At 36.9% G+C, this 23,067-nt stretch overlaps 1 protein-coding gene and 1 long non-coding RNA gene across 2 annotated transcripts; one reads left to right on the top strand and one right to left on the bottom strand.

Annotated features, from left to right (window-relative positions):
* Window positions 1-18,285: 18,285 nt before the first annotated feature.
* Window positions 18,286-20,301, top strand: LOC133991221 (uncharacterized). The gene is made up of 2 exons (XR_009926987.1): window positions 18,286-18,434; window positions 19,918-20,301. It is a non-coding gene; the product is annotated as an uncharacterized LOC133991221 (long non-coding RNA).
* Window positions 20,302-20,310: 9 nt separating this feature from the next.
* Window positions 20,311-22,555, bottom strand: LOC133991182 (uncharacterized). Its single transcript, XM_062429671.1, has 6 exons — window positions 22,387-22,555; window positions 21,847-21,992; window positions 21,662-21,726; window positions 20,688-20,849; window positions 20,496-20,600; window positions 20,311-20,407 (listed from the first exon to the last, which is right to left on the bottom strand). The coding sequence occupies exons 1-6, from the start codon at window positions 22,504-22,506 to the stop codon at window positions 20,364-20,366; spliced, it is 642 nt and encodes a 213-aa protein (XP_062285655.1). The 5' UTR covers window positions 22,507-22,555; the 3' UTR covers window positions 20,311-20,363.
* Window positions 22,556-23,067: the final 512 nt, after the last annotated feature.

Here is a 23,067-nt window from a genome sequence, read left to right as displayed (position 1 = left end):
GAGACAGAGAGAGAGAGAGAGACAGAGAGAAAGAGAGAGAGAAAAAGAGAGAGACAGAGAGAGATAAAAAAGAGAGAGACAGAGAGAGAGAGAGAGAGAGAGAGAAAGACACAGAGAGAGAGAGAGACACAGAGAGAGAGAGAAAGAGAGAGACAGAGAGACACAGAGATAGAGACAGAGAGAGAGAGAAAGAGAGACAGAGAGAGAGAGAGAGAGAGAGAGAGAGAGAGAGAGACAGAGAGAGAGAGATGGGTATCACAACCAGAGACATTACAGTGTATTTGCACAGTAACCGTTCAGCTCCTACATATTTAATCTTGAACAGAGTTCTCATGAAAGAAAGATGATCATGATCTCAACCTGCTGTTTGTAGTCTTCTGTTATTTATATCCTGCTCTGATGTTAAACATGGTCCAAGGCTGCTGGATCCGACCAATCAGAGCAGAGTTACTTACTTGCCTACGTAGTTCGATATGTCATTACTTAGTTCCGTAATTCGTTATTTCATTACTTAGTTTGTAACTTACTTAGTTCGTTAGTGGATTTGTTACTTGCCTGCTTAGTTCGTAACTTACTTAGTTTGTTACTTAGTCCATTACTTAGTTACTTAGCTAAGGTGGTTGCTAAGGCGGTTGCTATGGTGTCTCCACTCTCATATCTCAGATGTGATTCAGCTCCAACATGTACGGATGTGATTTGAGACGTTGAACATTTGGAGTAAAGAAGGAGAAAAAGAAGTGAAATCCTGCTACTATAGTTAGTTTATGTAGAAGCTTCCTGTCAGTCCAATCAGAGCAGAGTTACTTACTTCCGTAGTTCGTTACTTAATTAGTTACTTGCCTGCTTAGTTCGTTACTTCATAACTTAGTTCGGTAGTTTGTTACTTCATTACTTAGTTCGTAACTTACTTAGTTCGTTACTTAATTCGTTACTTGCCTGCATAGTTCGTTATTTCATTACTTAGTTCAGTAGTTTGTTACTTGCCTATTTAGTTCGTTATTTCATTACTTAGTTTGGTAGTTCGTTATTTCATTATTTAGTTCGTAACTTATTTAGTTCGTTACTTAGTCCATTACTTAGTTACTTAGCTAAGGCAGTTGCTAAGGTGGTTGCTAAGGCGGTTGCTAAGGCATTTCCACTCTCATATCTCAGGTGTGATTCAGCTCCAACATGTACGGATGTGATTTGAGAAGTTGAACATTTGTAAAGATGTAAAGTAGTAAATATTTGTAAAGTAAAGAAGGAGAAAAAGAAGTGAAATCCTGCGACTATAGTTAGTTTATGTAGAAGCTTCCTGAAGCCGACCAATCAGAGCAGAGTCAGTTACTTACTTACGTAGTTCGTTACTTCATAACTTAGTTCAGTAGTTTGTTACTTCATTACTTAGTTTGTTACTTAATTTGTTACTTGCCTGCTTATTTCGGTAGTTTGTTACTTCATTACTTAGTTCGTAACTTACTTATTTAATTTGTTACTTGCCTACTTAGTTCGTTATTTCATTACTTAGTTTGGTAGTTCGTTACTTCATTACTTAGTTCGTAACTTATTTAGTTCGTTACTTAGTCCATTACTTCATTACTTAGCTAAGGCAGTTGCTAAGGTGGTTGCTAAGGCGGTTGCTAAGGCGTTTCCACTCTCATATCTCAGGTGTGATTCAGCTCCAACATGTACGGATGTAATTTGAGAAGTTGAACATTTGTAAAGATGTAAAGTAGTAAAGATTTGTAAAGTAAAGAAGGAGAAAAAGAAGTGAAATCCTGCTACTATAGTTAGTTTATGTAGAAGCTTCCTGAAGCCGACCAATCAGAGCAGAGTTAGTTACTTACTTACGTAGTTCGTTATTTAATTCGTTACTTGCCTGCTTAGTTCGTTACTTCGTTACTTAGTTCGTAACTTAATTCGTTACTTACCTGCTTAGTTCGTTACTTCATTACTTAGTTCGTAACTTACTTATTTAATTTGTTACTTGCCGACTTAGTTTGTTACTTCATTACTTAGTTCGTAACTTATTTATGTAATTCGTAACTTCCCTACTTAATTTGCTAGTTCGGGCGGGGGGGCTTAAAGGGACAGGACTAAAATGGCCTGTTACTAGACAGAGGCTGAACTGAGTGGCTGCATAAAGGACCAGTAGAAGATAAATAAGGAGTTTGTATTCCAGTAGAGACAGAATATAAATATAGAGCTGGAGAGTAAAGACAATCCTTTAAATAAAGAATGAAATAGATGAATAAATCTGGTGACTACCGTTGCCGTGGTGACGCTCTCAGACACACAGATGAGTCCTGACTTGACATCAGATCAGAGCCGCAGGGCAAAGAAACCAAAGACACCCAAACACGGCAGATTTACTACGTTACAATCGTCTGCTCTGTGCTGATTGGCTCTGCTCACCGGAGAGGAACAACAGTTCGTCCAATCAGAGCGCAGTGTGGAGTTTAAACTGGAGAACCGCCACTCAACAGGTTTACGACATCCGAGTGAGAGGTGATCCACATTCCTTCTCCTGTGTTTAAAGGTTTAATCTGAAGATAATCTGAAGCTTCAGCCGTCTGAAAGAAAGAAATAAACAAACAAACAAAAGAAAGAAAGAAAAAGGAGGAGGAAGAAGAGGACGAAAGAGGAGGAAGATGATAAAGAAAGAAAGAAAGAAAGAGAAAGAAAAAGAAACAAACAAACAAACAGAAGAAAGCAAGAAAGAAAAAGGAGGAGGAAGAAGAGGACTAAATAGGAGGAAGACAATAAGGAAAGAAAGAAAGAGAAAAAAGGAAGAAGAAGAAGGAGAAAGAAAGGAGGAGGAGGAGGAAGATGATAAAGAAAGAAAGAAAGAAAGAAGAGGAAGAAAGAACAAGAAGAGGAGGAGGAAGATGATAGGGAAAGAGAAAGAAAGCAAGACAGAAAGACAAAAAGAAAGAAAGAAAGAACAAGAAGAAGGAGGAGGAAGACGATAAGGAAAGAAAAATGAGATTGTTCTTTCTTGCTCTTCTTCCTACTTTTTCTTTCTTTTCTTTTTTTGTCTCTCTTTCTTTCTTTTTTCTCTTTCTTTCTTTCTTTTAGACATCTGAAGCTTCATATTAGCTTCAGATCAACTTTTAAATCCTTTTTCTTCCCTTTCAGTTCATACTGACTGTTAAACGATCTTTTAACAGTCAGTATGAACCAGAGTGAGGAAACAATGCTAAGAAGACTGTAAATGTGTGACTGTTCCTTCTTCCCTCCCTCCTTCTCTCTTTCTTTCCTCCCTCCTACCTTCCTTCCTCCCTCCTTTCCTTCCTTCCTCCTTTCTTTCCTTCTTCCTCTCTTCCTCCCTCCTTCTTTTCTTCCCTCCTTTCCCCCCTTCCTGCCCTTACTCGAGGACAACAGGAGGGTACGTTAGTGGGAGTTCTGGTGTCACTGGTTGTATTTTCTCTGCTTGTTGCTTTGCTTGGACTGGATTGTAAAGGCTCCACCTCTCCACATACCTGAACAGGATAAACAGGTGTAGATTATTATACGTTATAATAACAATTGCTAACCCTCGGATGACTAATAGAGGCAACAGTTTAAGAGTAATTACTGTCCACCAGAGAAATTCTCTAAATGTCAAATGAAGCGGGAGTTTTAGTCGCTTTTCCAGCTCTATTAACTGCTACTTCTACATCTTCTTCCACTGACACTAATGTAAAGAGTTAGAGCGATACAGGAGATAAAAGAAAGAAACAATAGCAGCTGAAAGTAGAAGGGAAACAAAGCTCAAGTTTTAAAGGGTAAATGCACAGAATCATTAAATCATTAGAGGAATCACTCTAATCTGAGTCAGACATTTGCATTGTGGCATTTTTTTTTACTAATGTTGAGTCTCTGAACCGTTTGTCTAGTCAAGTCCTCACATGTTAAAGATCTGGTACAATGGAAACAATGCAGCTGATCTTTGTGGTGGAGCTTCCTCTGCTGCGACTCCACTCTATAAACTCGCTCTTTTTTTTAAGTTATTTGACATGTTGTTGCCGTACTTGTTATTTCATCAAACTAGAAAATCAAATCACATCAGCAGGAAACTTTAACACGAGCAGGTCAGTGATAAATAAGTGTTGATAAGATGATTAATTCATAAATCAGTTAAAACTAGTTTTAAAAGCACCATCAGGTTTGTTAAAATTTTGTTTGTTAACATTTAGTATTTTTGTTGGTTTTATGGGAGATAAATTCAGACTGAACTCAGCGGCTCCGCAGCAAGACATCATGGAGATCCGAGTTACGCCCAGTTCAATATAATCAATATATTAAAAAAGATCAATAAGAGAAAACTGGATCAATGTGTAATTAAGGATTTATTGTTTTAATAATTGTTTTATAAATGGATGAATACAGAAAAAGACCTTAAACAGATCTTAAAAACTAGTTTTAAACGGCATCTTTTATTAGTCAGTATGAACAAGAGGAACGTGGGTCAGTAACTAATAAATGTTGGTAAGATGATGAATTCATAAATCAGTTAAACTAGTTTTAAAAGCAGCATCAGGTTTGTTAAAATGTACTTTTAGTATTTTTGTCGGTTTTATAACATTTGAAATGACATTTGCACCATTTTTTACCAAAAGTAGGACTTATACTAATAATTACTTTATTTTGAAAACATCAAATGAAAAGAAACATTTTTGGAGTATTTCTACATTTAAATATTAAAGTATTTTATCAGTAATCAGCAGGACATATCCTAAAAATAACCATTTTTTCTAAATAAGTTTTGACAAATTATGTAAAAATGTGTGCATAGTGTTTTGCCAAAGTGGATTATATTTATTACACATTTAAGTCCACATTTATTTTGCTGTATATACAGTTTGCTTTGCAGCTGGATGACAAACAAAGCAGCAGAGAAGTCTTTACGGCCTTCCAGAGGACTGAAATTCGTTTTTGGAGACAATTTTCCCTCCATTATCAGAGCATATATATATATATATATATATATATATATATATATATATATATATATATATATATATATATATATATATATATATATATATATATATATACATATATCTGTGCTGAAGCTAAACTAGTGACATCTGGCTACGTTTGAAAAGCATGACTTTGGATTTGTGAGGAAACTCAGACTGAACCTTGTGTCTCAGCTGTGCAGACGCTGTATACTGACTCACATCTGCAGGCGTTGCTGCAGCTAAACATGCTGCTGCTTTCATTACACAGTATTTATGCAGTTAGAAATAAATGAGGTGACCAGATGTCTGTAGTCTGCTCCTGGTGCATGATGGGAGATGTAGGCACCAAGTTATGACTTAGAAGAACATGAATCTGCTGAGTTTTGAGACATTGAATCTTTCATTTCTAATTTAGAGCATCAACTGAATGTCATGTGTCATTTGGTCCATAAGTTAAAAAACGTGGATCAGTGTTTCCCAAAGTCCAACATGAAGTACTCAAACGTCTCATTTTGTCTATAACTCGAAGATATTCAGTTTATTGTCACAGAGGAATAAAATAAATCTGGAATCAGAGAATTCCTTCCTTCCTTCCTTCCGTCTGTCCTTCCTCCCTCCCTCCTCTCTTTCTTTCCTTCCTCTCTCTTTACTCCCTTTCTTCTGTCCTTCCTTCCTTCCTTTCCTTCCTCCCTTCCTTCTTCTTCCCTTCTTATCCTCCTTTCCTTCGTTCTTCCTCCCTTCCTTCCTTGACTCGATGTCAACAGGAGGGTTAAGACACTTGAAACACTGTGACCTCGTCCTTCAATCTGAAAAGTAACCTCAGCAGATAAATGAGGTGCAGTGGGAATATGAAATAGTATAAAATGGAAAAGCTGAAGTAAAGTATCTGTTAATATAACCAACACTAGTCAATCGTCTGCTTTAAACTCAGCTGAGGCTTCAACTCTCCTCTGGTGCTTCAGCGCCCCCATGTGTCCAAACTCAGAGTTGCACTTTATTTCTTCTCTGCACACTTTTTACATTTTTTTTAATTTAACCTTTGTGTCGTCCTCCCGGGTCAAATTGACCCCGTCTGTTTTGACTGTTCCTTCTTTCCCCCCTTCCTTCCTTCCGTCTGTCCTTCCTCCCTCCTTCCTTCCGTCTGTCCTTCCTCCCTCCTTCCTTCCGTCTGTCCTTCCTCCCTCCTTCTCTCTTTCTTTCCTCCCTCCTACCATCCTGCCTTCCTTCTTTCCTTCCTTCCCCTTTTCCTTTCCCCCTTCCTCCTTCCTTCTTTCTTCACTCTCTCCCTCCTTCTCTCTTTCTTTCTTCCATCCTACCTTCCTGCCTTCCTTATTTCCTCCGTCCTTCCTTCCTTCCTTTCCTTTCTCCCTTCCTTCTTTCCTTTCCTCCCTTCTTTCCTCCCTCCTTTCCTTCCATCCTTTCCTTCCTTCCTTCCTTCCTTCCTTCCTTCCTTCCTTCCTTCCTTCCTCCCTCCTTTCCTCCCTCCCTTCCTTCTTACTCTGTTCCTTCCTTGACTCGATAACTTCACAAGAAGCTGCAGCTACAAATGAACTGAACCACACGTCTGTTTATATGCTTTAAGAATATATGTGAATATTTTTAATTCTGCATCAAGTTAAAAATTCTCATTCTTCCTTCTTCCAAATTTCAGTGATTGTACAGAGAAAGTAACGACTAATATCTCAGGTCTTAGTGTTTACTCTTTTATTGAGAACTCACTATTGTATTGGATAATCACAAAGATTTTATAGTGTATTTATGTAGAAATCCTCTTTATCACATTTATCTTCCTTTAATTTGTCTTTCTTGTTCTTTTCTGTACAAAAACACCTGTTAAAGAGCTTTTTAAGGAGTTTTTATTATTATTTTATTCATTCATATTATTGTTGTTTTGCTGTACAGACTATAAAGCCCCTTGATTAGACGTGTATCTTATTTTTATTTATGTATTTATTTATATTGGCATAGTTTAATGCAACAAAAAACATAAGGCAAAGAGGGGAAAAAAAGCAAAAGCCATAAATGTTCTTTATATATTCATTCTTCATGCTGTCAGTGTGTAGTTGGTGCTTTGTGTGCTTATTCAAAATGATGGTTTGTGTGTCTGTATTGATGCAAAAACACATTTTTAAAAATAATTTTTGCTTTTGCTTTGCGAGTTTTGCTTTTGCAGAGATGTTTTGCTGGTTTGGTGTAAGGTTTTGTCTTTGGAGAGTTTTAAAATAGCTTGTATTCTCAAAGATAATGCCTAAACAATCTGAAAAAACTGTAATACAAAACTCAATTTACACGGATCAAAGAAGCGCCACCTGGTGGTCAAAGGTGTGCATTAAAACAAGTGTGTCTCCAGGCTGCAGTGAAGTGATTATACTGTTATACTGACAGATGCAGATGTGTTTGATTGGTTAAGGTGGACTAGATTGGTATTAATGAGCAGAGAAATCAAGAATGTATCACTTCTCTTTATCAAATAAAGCATTCAGTTGTTTTAACCATTATGAGCATTTTATACCTTAATAGGGACAACATATCTTGAAGGAGATAGGAAGTCATAAAAATACAAAATTTCTAATTATTTAAGAAATATATTCATGTAAATGTTTTATTTAGGTGAACATGAGATAACTAGGATTTTATTTTTCACATCTCATTTTCCTCTCCTGCCTGTTTAAGGGTTTAAGCCCAAAATAAACCTGTTTAAGTGTCTTATTTATTCTCTGTGTGACAGCTGTGTTATGACCTGGCCACAACAACAGGGAGACACACCATGGTGTTACCCAACATTTAACAAAATAAGTCTATTTAAGCCACAAAAAAAGAAGAAAAAAAGACCAAATTAATTAAAAGTTGTGCCAAATTGGAGTATAGTATCACCAAACCAAGGAACTGAGATCAGATACAGCTTTATAAGATATTATATATGAAGATATTATATATAAAATATCTGGGTCAGTGACAAAAATCAGTTAAAACTAGTTTTAAAAGCAGCATCAGGTTTGTTAAAATGTACATTTAGTATTTTTGTTGGTTTTATATCATTTGAAATGACATTTGCACCATTTTTTACCAAAAGTAAGACTGAATGCTCCTGAAAATGTCAAATGGTGTAACCACAAAACAATGATTTTTTTTAATTTAAGTGGACTTATACTAATAATGACTTCATTTAAAACATGTAATGATCAATATTACATATTTTATCCACCTAAAAGGACATAAAGAAAGAAAGATAAACAAGGGAGAAGAGAAAGAAAGGAGGAAGAGAAGAAAGAAAAAGTAAGAAAGAAAGAAGGAAAGAAACAAAAAAGAAAGATAAAGGAGGAAGAAGGGGAAGGAAAGAAAGGAGGAAAGAAAGAGGAGGAAGAGGTGAAAGAAAACACGAAGTTAGAGGAGAGAAAGAAAGACAAAGAAAGAAAGATGAACAAGGAAGAAGAAAGAAAGAAAGAAAGAAAGAAAGAAAGAGAGACAGAAAGAAAGAGAGAAAGCAGGTTCCTGGTCTCCATGGTAACCAGAGTAAATGTAATATTTAGAACAATTGTATTCCATTACCTTTATTTAATATAAAGTTATAATGTAAGATCATGCCAAACTAGTTGATATGGTGTTTTATTGACTATTTACTGTTTTTAAGCAAGTTGAATTATTTGGTACAAAGTTTTTATGGTTACACCACTTAGACATTTTTGCCATAATCCTCTAATATATTCTCTCTAAATGGATTAAAAGCAGAAATTTGATGCTGGGTCCACAAAAAAAGTACAACTTTTAGTACAAGCTTCGTTAATTTACATCTTTTTTGCAATTTTTCCATAACAAAATGTAAAAAATATTTCATGTTTTAAACATTTTACAACCTTTGTACAATTGTTGCTTTGTGTGCAAGTTATTCATACGTTTATTTTCACATTTTAACCACTTTAAATTTAAACTAAACCACATGGACACTAACAAACATCACTGACCCAGATATACAGACCACAGACAGCAGGCAACTTTTTCTAAACTGGCAAAAAAATACCCAGGCCTCTAACTTGTGGCTCATTGACAGCGTTGAAATGAAAGCCCCCTGGTGGTTTATCTGAGCACTACATGTATCTGATGACGTAGAGCTCTAAAACTCATGGATCACATATAATAATAATAATGGAGGGATGGAGTGACAGAGTGTGAAGAAGGCAGAGCGTAGACTAAAAAATTCACTCAGGGTGTATTTTCCATCACTTGATGAAGTTCTGGACCTAAAGTTAAGCCATATTTCATGCTTCTCCTATAATCACCTTACAAAGAATAAAACAACATCAAGATATATAACAAATAAAAAAACATCAAACATTAATTAAAACCAGACATCAACCTTAAAACAAGTGTAGTGCACAGTGTCAGAGTGAGTATGCCTGTTTGAACAGGTGTGTTTGGAGTTTGGATTTGAATGTTGTGATGGAGTCTGACTGTCTTATGTGTGTGTGTGTGTGTGTGTGTGTGTGTGTGTGTGTGTGTGTGTGTGTGTGTGTGTGTGTGGGGGGGGGGGGGGGTTCCATAGTTTGGGTGCTGAGCAGCTGAAGGCTCGGGCCCCATGGTGCTGAGGCGTGATGTGGGGTTAGGGTTAGTAGACCAGCAGAGGTTGAGCGGAGGGTGCGTGAGGGGCTGTAGTCCTGGAGGAGGTCGCAGAGGTAAGAAGGGGCTAGATGGTGGAGAGCTTTGTATGTGAGGAGGAGGTTTTTGTAGTGGATGCGGTGTTGTATCGGCAGCCAGTGAAGTTGTATGAGGATAGGGGTGATGTGGTCAGATGATTTGGTGCGGGTGATGATCCGGGCGGCCGAGTTCTGAATAATATGATTCACTTGGTGGAGTTAATATAATTAATTGAAATCATTATGTTCTCCTGTGTTATATAACATGGAGCTGTTACATTTCTCCATCAATGAAAAGCATAAAAACTACATAATGAATTATTTCTGCTCCCTAAAAGCTTCATTAGAAGATTAACCACCAGTTTATTGATCACTGATGACGGTATTCATCAATGATTTGTGGTTAAAACTGTCCCAATCTGTTCAGGACATTTAAAAGTTATTAACCATCAGTAACAAACTGTGGCATCTAATTATATCAATAACCCAAAAAATACAGTAAAACAGCATCACATTTGAAACCAGTGATTATGAGCTACACAGTAGAAAAGTGTGATTAATGCTCAATAATTACTAATAATATGATTGATAATAAACTAATAGTCAGAATCAGAAACACAATGAAGGTATTATTATAATCTGCTCATCATGTGTAGTGCTTTATCATTTTATTTGGACTCTTATTTTTTTATTGCTTATATTATATTTCATTAACTATCCCTCAACTTTTATATTTTATTTTTCAATTAACTCTTTTTCCTTTTTAATGTTGTGCATTAGTCTCCAAATCCATATTTTGCTTCCTTTGTCAGACACTTTTAAAGCATTTTGAACTGCATTACACTTTAATGGAAGATGCTATATTAATTAAGTTTGATTTATTGATAAGTAGCCGACTACAAAAGAAGTGTAAACAAATTGTACAATAACTAACTTGTAATGTAAAAATCAAAACAATTAAAAGATTAGAAAATATGTGAAATTAACTCTAATTTTAAAAAACAACAAACACCCCCCCCCCAATCACATCATCTGGTCCCCACCCACTTCCATTGTCTTACACCCAATCCCTATAGAATACACACACACACACACACACACGCGCGCTCCCTCTTGACTCCACACCATCAGGGGTCTATACATCGCCCCGGCAACCAGGGCCTCGCCTAGCAACAGTTGGTGTGTTAAAGCAGTGTGAACCCCCCTTTACACACATGTTTGTCTTTGCACACAATACGACCCCCAATCAGATTTACTCAAGTACTGGACTTAAGTACAGTTTGAGGTACTTGTACTTTACTGCAGTACAGTTTGAAGTACTTGTACTTTACTATAGTACAGTTTGAGGTACTTGTACCTTACTGTAGTACAGTTTGAAGCACTTGTACTTTACTATAGTACAGTTTGAGGTACTTGTACCTTACTGTAGTACAGTTTGAAGCACTTGTACTTTACTATAGTACAGTTTGAGGTACTTGTACTTTACTGTAGTACAGTTTGAGGTACTTGTACTTTACTATAGTACAGTTAGAGGTACTTGTACTTTACTGTAGTACAGTTTGAAGTACTTGTACTTTACTATAGTACAGTTAGAGGTACTTGTACTTTACTGTAGTACAGTTTGAGGTACTTGTACTTTACTATAGTACAGTTTGAGGTACTTGTACTTTACTGCAGTACAGTTTGAGGTACTTGTACTTTACTATAGTACAGTTTGAAGTACTTGTACTTTACTATTGTACAGTTTGAGGTACTTGTACTTTACTGTAGTACAGTTTGAAGTACTAGTACTTTACTGCAGTACAGTTTGAGGTACTTGTACTTTACTGCAGTACAGTTTGAGGTACTTGTACTTTACTACAGTACAGTTTGAGGTACTTGTACTTTACTGCAGTACAGTTTGAAGTACTTGTACTTTACTATAGTACAGTTAGAGGTACTTGTACTTTACTGTAGTACAGTTTGAGGTACTTGTACTTTACTATAGTACAGTTTGAGGTACTTGTACTTTACTGTAGTACAGTTTGAGGTACTTGTACTTTACTATAGTACAGTTTGAGGTACTTGTACTTTACTGTAGTACAGTTTGAGGTACTTGTACTTTACTGCAGTACAGTTTGAGGTACTTGTACTTTACTGCAGTACAGTTTGAGGTACTTGTACTTTACTATAGTACAGTTTGAGGTACTTGTACTTTACTGCAGTACAGTTTGAGGTACTTGTACTTTACTATAGTACAGTTTGAAGTACTTGTACTTTACTATTGTACAGTTTGAGGTACTTGTACTTTACTGTAGTACAGTTTGAAGTACTTGTACTTTACTGTAGTACAGTTTGAGGTACTTGTACTTTACTGTAGTACAGTTTGAGGTACTTGTACTTTACTGCAGTACAGTTTGAGGTACATGTACTTTACTGTAGTACAGTTTGAGGTACTTGTACTTTACTATAGTACAGTTTGAGGTACTTGTACTTTACTATAGTACAGTTTGAGGTACTTGTACTTTACTATAGTACAGTTTGAGGTACTTGTACTTTACTGCAGTACAGTTTGAAGTACTTGTACTTTACTATAGTACAGTTAGAGGTACTTGTACTTTACTGTAGTACAGTTTGAGGTACTTGTACTTTACTATAGTACAGTTTGAGGTACTTGTACTTTACTGTAGTACAGTTTGAGGTACTTGTACTTTACTATAGTACAGTTTGAGGTACTTGTACTTTACTGTAGTACAGTTTGAGGTACTTGTACTTTACTATAGTACAGTTTGAGGTACTTGTACTTTACTGCAGTACAGTTTGAGGTACTTGTACTTTACTGCAGTACAGTTTGAGGTACTTGTACTTTACTACAGTACAGTTTGAGGTACTTGTACTTTACTGCAGTATTTCCATGTGTTTAAAAAACAACACATTGTTAAAGATGAAACCAAACAGCAGTGTGTAGTCAGCTCACATTTCAGATGTCTATGAGTTGTTAACAGCTCCACCAAATAGTGATTTTTCCCTCTAAACTTCTCACATGCTTTCATTTCAATAAATGTTCAAATGATCCAATATTTCAGCAAAAATCAAAGATTAGAGAAAAAGTCCCAAAACTGAAAACACATTTGTGTATCAGAACTTAGTTTTTTCTTCTTTCCTCTCCCATTAATCATCTCACCACCCCTCACATGTATCTGCTGACCCTTTGGAGGGGCCCCACCCCTAGGTTGGGAACCACTGGACTAAACTAGCTAACTGTATATAAAGTAGTGTAAACTAGCTCCACCTCCAGCAGCTACAACAGTAACATGCTGCTCTAACACTGATGCTAAGCTATTAATAATCTAATGATGTCATAATAATAATATATCAGTCAGAGGACCAAACCACTACTTTACTGTAATACTGCATACTACATCACTATAATACTGCAGTACTTTTACTGTAATACTGCATACTACAACACTCATAATACTGCAGTACTGTTACTGTAATACTGCATACTACATCACTCATAATACTGCAGTACTGTTACTGTAATACTGCATACTACATCGCTCATAATACTGCAGTACTTTTACTGTAATACTGCATACTACATCACTCATAATACTGCAGTACTTTTACTGTAATACTGCATACTACATCACTCATAATACTGCAGTACTTTTACTGTAATACTGCATACTACATCACTCATAATACTGCAGTACTTTTACTGTAATACTGCATACTACATCACTCATAATACTGCAGTACTTTACTGTAATACTGCATACTACATCACTCATAATACTGCAGTACTTTTACTGTAATACTGCATACTACATCGCTCATAATACTGCAGTACTTTTACTGTAATACTGCATACTACATCACTCATAATACTGCAGTACTTTTACTGTAATACTGCATACTACATCACTCATAATACTGCAGTACTTTTACTGTAATACTGCATACTACATCACTCATAATACTGCAGTACTTTTACTGTAATACTGCATACTACATCACTCATAATACTGCAGTACTTTACTGTAATACTGCATACTACATCACTCATAATACTGCAGTACTTTTACTGTAATACTGCATACTACATCACTCATAATACTGCAGTACTTTTACTGTAATACTGCATACTACATCACTCATAATACTGCAGTACTTTTACTGTAATACTGCATACTACATCACTATAATACTGCAGTACTTTTACTGTAATACTGCATACTACATCACTCATAATACTGCAGTACTTTTACTGTAATACTGCATACTACATCACTCATAATACTGCAGTACTTTTACTGTAATACTGCATACTACATCACTCATAATACTGCAGTACTTTTACTGTAATACTGCATACTACATCACTCATAATACTGCAGTACTTTTACTGTAATACTGCATACTACATCACTCATAATACTGCAGTACTTACCCTAAAACCAAAGTAAAGAAATGAGAATGGTCCTCAGTACAATGAATGTTTGAAATCAAAATGGTCCTCAGAACGATAGACAAACAGGTACACACACACACACACACAAACAGAAGGAGTAAGTGGATGCGTTTCATTGGTAGTCCCATCCTCCCATCAGACGTAGCAGCAGACGTCACATGGAGGCCACTTGCAGAGCAGATGGAGAGTGGGCGAGGGAGAAGCGGGGGATTTAAAAGGAACACATTTGCTCTCGTAGTCAGTAATTAACGATGGATAATCGGCCACAGATGTGTGCAGCACTTCACTGGGCTTTGCAGATACTTCAAATAACTAATGATGCATTCAAGGAGGCATCAGGATATCCATCAGAGGATTTAGTAAGCAGACAATTTTAGAAAAGTCTCAGAAAAGTAGCATCAATCCTGTAAGTAATTGTTATACAGTAAAATAAACCTGGTTGGTATGTGTGTATTAGCTCCAGTCTCAGGAGGTTAAGAGTAGGCTTAAGACTTTCTTTTGTGATAAAGTTTATAGTTAGGGCTCCAGCTCCTAGTTTATGCTGCTATATGCTTAGACTGGGACATGGGACTCCCACTATGCACTTTGTTTTTAGTTTTTATTATTAGTGGGGGGGGTTTTGTTTTTAATTTTATTCTTTAATGTTTCCATGATCTAATGTATTGACCGAGTATGTCAACAAAAAGAAGGAATCAGACTCCACTTGTCAGTAGCTGTCAAGAACTTTAATGATAATACTAACTATGTGTTAATAATAAAATGTTTAATGCAAAGATGAAGCTCGAAGTCCGATTAGAAGATCTTTTCTCCTGATTATGAGATTCTGACTCTTGTTATTATGAGAAAAGTTCATGTTTTTTGTGATATCACTATTTGATAATATAGAGGCACTGCTTGATTTAATTTGATTTGAGACAATAACTGATATTAATTTCACTGACAAATGTGGATGGTGTTAATATCATTATTGTTATTATTAATATTTATATTCAACATTGTGCTGATTCTGAACATTCTGCATACTTGGGACGCAGCAGCTCTCTCTCTGAGATCTTTGACAGACGAGTTTTACAGAAGGAACAGTCAATCTTTGTTTTTAATTGTATTCTTTAATGTTTCCATGTCATTTACTGTTATTGGGTTTCATTTTTATCTTTCAAATTGTATGTTTTTTGTTTCCAATTTTTATTGTTAAATGTTTGTTTTTATGTAAAGCACATTGAGTTATGGGTATGAGAGGCGCTATATAAATAAAGCATCTCCTCCTCCCTCCCTCTATCCATCTATATCCATTTACATTCATGTATTACTAATGCATTCACTAACTATCATTTTTTCCCTGTAGTTCTCTGTGTTCTCACATCTAACAGGTGGCCCGGGGGCGTCGACGTTGGGACCTCTGGGATGTTCGGAGCTCAGTTCATTACAGCAGACAGCTGTCACACTCACCGCTGTGGGTTATATGAAAAGGTCAGAGGTCATCACCAGACCCATGTCTTCATTTATGAGGCCCTGTTGTCCAAGTTGCAGAGTTATTTAACATCGTTCACTGAGCTCAGAGCTTCATAACACTTGTGAATGTTTTAAAGGAAAGGTTCACAATGTTTCAGGAGAGACGATGATTAATACGATCATCATTTATTAGACGTGAGAAGACGTTACATAGACACAGAATCACAATAAGACATTCATTCACTTCACAATCATCATTCACACTCAGACACACAGCTTAAAGGACAGTTCACAGTGTTTTCAGTGTGTCTTAAAGCAGCAGTAAGGTTTCCATATGAACAGTGAAGAGATTTTTCCGCTCTGTAATCATTCCTCCTGTTCATACTGACTAATAAAAGATGAATGGGACTGTATCACAATGTGTCCACACAGTCATTATAAAGTATCTGATCAGCTTCTATTGAGCTTCATCAGTGTGAGTTAGTCATATCAAGTGATATCTGACACATTTACAGTCTTTTTAGCATCAGATTCCCTCTTAGTGTTTCCCTGTTGAGCTGTGGTGGAAGTATAGTAACAAAAAGACTTTGATACTAACAACACTGTAACGTTGAAACATAGAAGATGAAGATTTGACTCATTCAGACGACTGAAGCTTCATATTAGCTTCAGATCAACTTTTAAATCCATGTTTCCACAGAAGGAGGACTGTGGGTTTAGTCCTCCATCACTTCCATTGTAAACATGATGAAGGGATCTTCTAATGGTCAGTATGAACAGGAGGAATCATTACAGACAGATAAACAACTTTAATGTTCATTTAGGCTCCACCATCACAGATATCTGGCTGCTTCATGCAGTAGAAGTTGGTGTTTGATGCATTGTGTTGTTGCAGCCACTGGAGGGCAGCACTGTACAAGTTCCTGACAGCAACAGCACACAGAGGGGTTTAAAGGTCAAAGAACCAATCAAAACGCAGAGAGTCTCAGCTTTTTTCAGTCCTCGGTATCAAGATAATATCCATGACAACACAGAACAACAAATCAAGACAAAAGAAACTGTGCTGTTAGAAATATTAGACTAGAAGTTATCAGAATCTAATGTATTGACCGAGTATGTCAACAAAAAGAAGGAATCAGACTCCACTTGTCAGTAGCTGTCAAGAACTTTAATGATAATACTAACTATGTGTTAATAATAAAATGTTTAATGCAAAGATGCAGCTCGAAGTCCGATTAGATCTTTCCTCCTAATTATGAGATTCTGACTCTTGTTATTATGAGAAAAGTTCATGTTTTTTGTGATATCACTATTTGATAAGAAAGATTTAATTTGCTTTTATTTCCTCCTTGATTTGAGACAATAACTGATATTAATGTCACTGACAAATGTGGATGGTGTTAATATCATTATTATTATTATTATTAATATTTCAACATTGTGCTGATTCTGAACATTCTGCATACTTGGGACGCAGCAGCTCTCTCTCTCTCTCTGAGATCTTTGACAGACGAGTTTTACAGAAGGAACGATCAATCTTGTGCAGCTCTGATCACTTTTGGAGGATTTCATTCCTCTGCAGTCTAGATGGAGATATAGGCTACCTAGAGCATGAACAAATAGGTACACATTTTCCTTTTTTCTACGTGCAATCAATGCAACTAACCCCTAAATGCACTGCTCTTGTGGCACGACACATTCCTCTTTTTATTTTCTATTTATACACATCATACATATCAGTAATCACCTTTGACCAGGTGCAATGAGATTGATCAATACAATTTAGAGAGTATTTACACTTTATCTATCAAGAATAACTCACATTGTCACAATCATTTCATGGAAAGAGGTAAAAAAATATTTGATTCCAACTTTATGGGCGACTGTGTAGATGACAGGTTTCACTCCTTTTATACTCTACTTTTTGATACTTCTACTTTTATTCTGATCGTGATCGTTTCTTATCAAGTTTGGTTGTGCTGTACGCTGCGATGATGTTCTATGTCACTGTTTATTTATTTACTATTGTTGTGTTAGTTGCTTTTTGTACTGTCACTGGGACAATAAAGCTCCGAACTGAACGACTTCTAAGTTTTAGGGATTACTCAGACAAAACATTCTGAATGTTGAGGCTCTCATAGCGTTGTTTATAGAGAAAAAGCTGTACTGTACTCTACCTGCTCAGCACCAAACAGCAGACAGACACAGTTATCTGTAGACTAGCTGGTGAACATAGTGGAGCATTTAGATGTTTCCCTCAGGAGTTGGTAGAGAGTAAAAACAGAGCTAACAGAGAATATTGGACTTTACATTCAGCAGCTGGACAGGAACACGATGAACTAATGAATGATGATGTTGATCAGTAACTGCTGGATGTGGAAATAGTGACTAGTCAACAAAACATAGTTAATGCAGGTTAAAACGATCAGAAACTACTTTTTATAATGATGATGGATCCACAACAGTCATGAACTTTCCAGTTTAAATAATGTGCACCACTTGCTCAACTGTTTTTAAAAGAAAAACATTCAATTCAAGTGCTGTGAAGTGACCTTTGAAACCACAGAAAACATCTGGATAACTGTGACAGACGACTGTTGATTCCACATTAAATAAACAAGGTTGTGGGATTATCGTTATAAAGGACAAACCAATATCCGCCCACACACACACACACACACACACACACACACACACACACACACACACACACACACACACACACACACACACACACACACACACACACACACACACACACACACACACACACAGACTTTGACATGCACTGATAAACACCACAATGATTACTCTGTCTTTTAAAGTCTTCTTTTATTTATAACATAACTTTTCAGCAGCAGGGACATAAACGTCTTTGACCTTTTAGACAGCAGCAAAAACTAAACTGAGCTGAATTAAAACAGCTGCTTTCTGAACTTCTCGAGGTGATACAGCAAAAACAATGGAGAGGTAATGCTGCGGATTTATATTTCCTCACAACATAATGAGAAAAGATTGTTAACCTCATTCATTTCACTTGGACATCAGTCTCCTTATTTCTCTCCCTTTCTTGTGGTTTTATCATAATCAGGAAGAACTTGTGTTTATTGGCGTGTAGAGTCTCTGAATGTCCTCTTTGCCTGAACTCTTTCATGATGAAAACACTGTAGAGATTTCAGACTGCATGTTCTTGTCTTCATATGTGAGGTAGCATTCACTGGTGTTCAGTTTACTTCCTCATACAGTCACTGACCTTTACACATAAAGCCACAGACAGTTATTTAGACTGAAAACAACATTTTTAACATAAGGTTTCGGACACATTTAAATGTTGACTGGCTTCAAAACCTCTCTGCTCAGTTTCTGTATCACCTCGAGTGTTTCTGAAACTTATTTATGAAGACAGTGACTGTGGTTCTGGAGCTTACTTTAATTTGTGTGTGTCATTTTAGTTTTTCCTCTAAAATTGGAGTGAAACAGGTTCATTAACATATTTGACAAGTTGTAAAAATGTTGATATTGAATATCCCTCCCATCGACCGTGCAACTTCTGTCCTCCCGGGTCAAAATTGACCCAGTTTGGTTTGACTGTTTCTAAAGCATAAGGTTTAAATTATCACCCAGTCATTTTACCCAACTTCATTCCAACTTATCACCACAGGTTTTACACATATTATGTGGAAATTATGGCCAATAGGCCTCATTTAAATGAAACAACCTATTTTTTCTTAGTTTTTCAAAATATGATATTTACTGATATTTCAGTAAAATCTCTGCTGGTAGAAACTGCAGCAGTTTGAAAAAATATGAAAAGAAATGGCACAATATAGATTACAACAGTAGTGTTTTAGGGTTGTTTTCTCAGCACAACACAACTGAAGCTCTAAAACACATTAAGAAGGCAAGAAACTCCACCAGGTAACTTTTAACAGGACACACCTGTTAAAGCGATGGTTCAGCCGAATGGCTTAGTACAGGTGCTAACGGACCCACCAGTGTATCTCGTACATTACTCCACTAATAATGCCTGGATTGTTATCAAACTTCTACAGTAGTACAAATAGGGTCTTTACTCATAAATCCATGCATTGGAAAGTTTGTAAGTACACCAGGAGTTTATTAAAATAACACTTACCTGATGGCTTTTACTCTGCTGCTACTGCTAAAGCTGTAAACATCGTTGAAATCTCGCGCGATCACTGAAATCCCGTGTGTTCCCCCACACACCACACGGGATTTCAGATGTTTACAGCTTTAGCAGAAAAAAAAAACCCGGAGCGGGTGGTTAGATAGACGTCATGGTGCACATGACGCTAGGTGGGAATTACACCGAACCATCTCTTTAACTTAAACCAGCTGTGACGACCTCATGAAGCTGCTTCAGATATTATCAAATCATTTCCACATTAAAGTTGTTTTCAGTGTTAAAAACTGTCTGTGTTTGTCTGTGCAGGTGAAACCGGAACAGCTTGATACCTGCCTCACATCTGAAGAAGGAAACACACAGTTTGACACTTCTACACTGATTTAATTATGAAAAGGTCGAGGTGGATTTCTAAAAAGGACATTTTGGACATTTTGATGCCTGGAATCAGCACATCCAGGAGCGTTCCCTACTCTCCCTCCTCTGGGCGAGGTTGCCACACACCTGAAATGCCACTTGGTTGAGTTGTATGAATTGTTCTGTCTGGACTCTAACTTGGGACCAGTTTGCAATGGGATTTAAATTCAGGAACAACGCTACTCCCTGGAATTCTTCCACGGACCAAGAGGGTCGCTGTTCTGTTACAAGATATTATTAGATTAAGAAATCCTGAATAAAGAAACACAGATCACACGTTGGATGTTTCGAGTCACTGTTTTTTTACTTCATCAGTTTCTAAAACAGGTTCTTTTGCATCATGGTAATGACAGCCTGATGCCCTCGCCTTCAGAGCAGAACTCTGTTGAGAGAAAAACAAACATAAAGCCACCAGCTGTGTTGGATATCACAGATTGTGTGTTTCAGTCAGCACAGAGGTTTAAAGTCACCTGTCTTGGGGTCATAGTGGAAGTCTGGTTCTCCGGTGAAGCCGAGGCAGCTCGCCTGTTTCTTGAAATGTTCCAGATCCGAGTCCTTCATGGTTGATTCTCGTGCTGGAAATAAAAAAACAAAAACAGAAGATGAATGAACATGTCACATTGAGACTCATGATTTTCTCTCCTTCTCCTGTTACTTCTTACAAAACACATAAAAGACACGGCTGGTGATCTCATCTGGAAAGGGGCTGTCGAGCTTCATCAAGCTGAGGAGCTTGCCGAGGTTTCTGGCCGTTATGTTGATGGCGAAGCTGAAACAGTCAGAGCCAATCTGCAGCACTTGGGAGGTCGAGGTGACGTTATGCACTGAAGACAGAAACAACCACAGTTTCATTTTAGCTGCTAATATATTTGAAACACAACAAACCAACACTGTAAACAGGATGTACAGCAGACGTCAAAGGACCTGAAAAATGAGAACCATATACACTCAACGAGCTCTTAAAATAAAAAGGAACACCTGTGAAATCTAAGGCAGTCAAATACCACGGCTCTGCCATCAATTCTACTTTCATGAAGCTTATACATTCTCAGTTTTTTTTTTATATTGTTGTAAATGTGATCATTGTTATTTGCCTCATTAACATAAACAAGTGCAGCAAAATATTAGGAACACTTCAATATGCCAAGTGCTCATGTGGGAATGTCGGATCTCTTTAAATTCAATTAGAGAGTACGGTCTAGACCTGCTCTGTGTGTAAAGTGCCTTGATTGATTGATGATGCACTCTGGTACACCACCACCCACTATGACCTCAATAATAATCATAAAGTAGAATGATCACCTTTTTGACGATATCAACAAAGACTAAAAATGCTTCATAAAAGTAGAATGTATGGCAGAGATGTTGTATTGGATTGCATTAGATTTCACAGGTGTTCCTAATAAAGTGCTCACTGAGTGTATCAGAGTCATTAATACAAGCCTACCAATGAAACTCCAGGTCTGTGTCATGTGACTCCAGAATGACAGAGGGGCGTTTTCTAGTCTGGCGCCTCTATCAGCAGTAACACCCTGCATGTGGTCAAGTTACTACTATACTACCTGACCTCCCTGCTAGCTTCTCTGACTAACACACATGTAGAAACTGCAGTTTCATGTCAGATCAGGTAACTCACTGTCCGTAGTTAGGGTGTCGCCTTGGATGTTTGCTTTGGTTATTATGCCAGAGCAGGTCCCATTTCTGAAAATAAAAAGTCAAAGGATGAGGTGATTCTGACTCATAAGAAAATGTATACAAGTATTATTTGTTCTTAATTAAGACATAAGTCTAATTCACAGTCATTAAATGTTCTAAACTCACAGTCTGTTCTCATGAGCCATTAAAACACTGCTGACATCATCCGGTGACGGACTGATTTTCACCCAGGAGCTGCCAGTCACTTTCAGGACGGAGCCATGTGCTTCATTATCAGCGAAGCCCATGATGAAGTTCAACCTGCCGTATATCTGCACACAAACATGCAGTCAGTCAGTGACAACAGACACAAATAACTCATTAATGGAGCTGAACATGAACATGTTACTGAATACATATATTACTGTTTTTAATTCTTTGAAATCAATATTTGTTTTAATATTTAGTAAATAAATCATGACGTGGGCTTATGTGGAGCACACATGGGCTTAAATGGTGTCACAGTACCAATGAAACCAATGAAACCAATGAAACCAATGCCAGATTTTCATCAAATATCTTTATTTTATATTCCAAAAGTCATTGAAATAGTTACATTACATTTTAAATAGAGTAACTCTGTAATCTATTACATTTCCAAAATAACCTTCACAACTCTGAACATGCAGAAATCAGCCAGATATTGTGAATCAGAGGAGGGTTTACCACGCTGGGGTCGCTCAGGGACAGAGGCTTGACCAAACCTTGGCACTCTTCAGGTGTCGGAGCCGAGCTGCTCAGGTACAACCCTGCAAACAGGAAATGAACGCTTAACCACAGATTCATGGTGACGAAAGACGAGCAGGAGACCAAAGTAATGAAGCCAGAGCCACATTCAGCCTTTATAAACGCTGCTGGTGACTACGGGGTTTCCTGCATTTGCACAAAGGGAACTGTTTGTTGCCAGTTTCCAGCATTGTGCAAGAAACGTTTGTAAGATTTCATGTCCATCAATCATTTACTGAAATGTTGAATCAGCAGCAAACCAACAGCATCTGGTTTAACCCGGTAGGGTAGGTACAATAAAATGTATCCCCTTGGGAGAAATGTAAAAATGACACAGCAGTAGCCCTGTAATGGTGAAAGTGAACAAAAAATAAAGTCACAGGGATCAAAGGTCCAAATGCTGCACTAATGTGACAAATGACAGTGAACGCAGAAAAGTGAGGACATGAAAAGGTTTGGACGAATTAAATTACATCAAATCAGTGGACAATTATCTTTCAACAGTGTATAATATTGAACACACTGATCATCCAACAAACAGTGATGGAATACATTCACATAAATAGTTTTATTTTATTTTGCCAGAATCACATCTATCATATAAATAAAAAATAAGACATA

The sequence above is a fragment of the Scomber scombrus genome, chromosome 11 (assembly GCF_963691925.1).
Source record: "Scomber scombrus chromosome 11, fScoSco1.1, whole genome shotgun sequence".
Classification (NCBI taxonomy): domain Eukaryota; kingdom Metazoa; phylum Chordata; class Actinopteri; order Scombriformes; family Scombridae; genus Scomber; species Scomber scombrus.
Note: the sequence above shows the minus strand (reverse complement) of the source record. Positions and strands in the feature narration are given on the sequence as shown.

Coding starts and splice junctions, on each gene's coding strand:
- LOC133991182 (XM_062429671.1), bottom strand. CDS start 22,506: ATGAATCTGTGGTTAAGCGTTCATTTCCTGTTTGCAGGGTTGTACCTG. Junction 21,993..22,386: donor CCCTGAGCGACCCCAGCGTG/GTAAACCCTCCT, acceptor GTTTGTGTGCAG/ATATACGGCAGGTTGAACTT. Junction 20,850..21,661: donor CGACACCCTAACTACGGACA/GTGAGTTACCTG, acceptor TTCTGTCTTCAG/TGCATAACGTCACCTCGACC.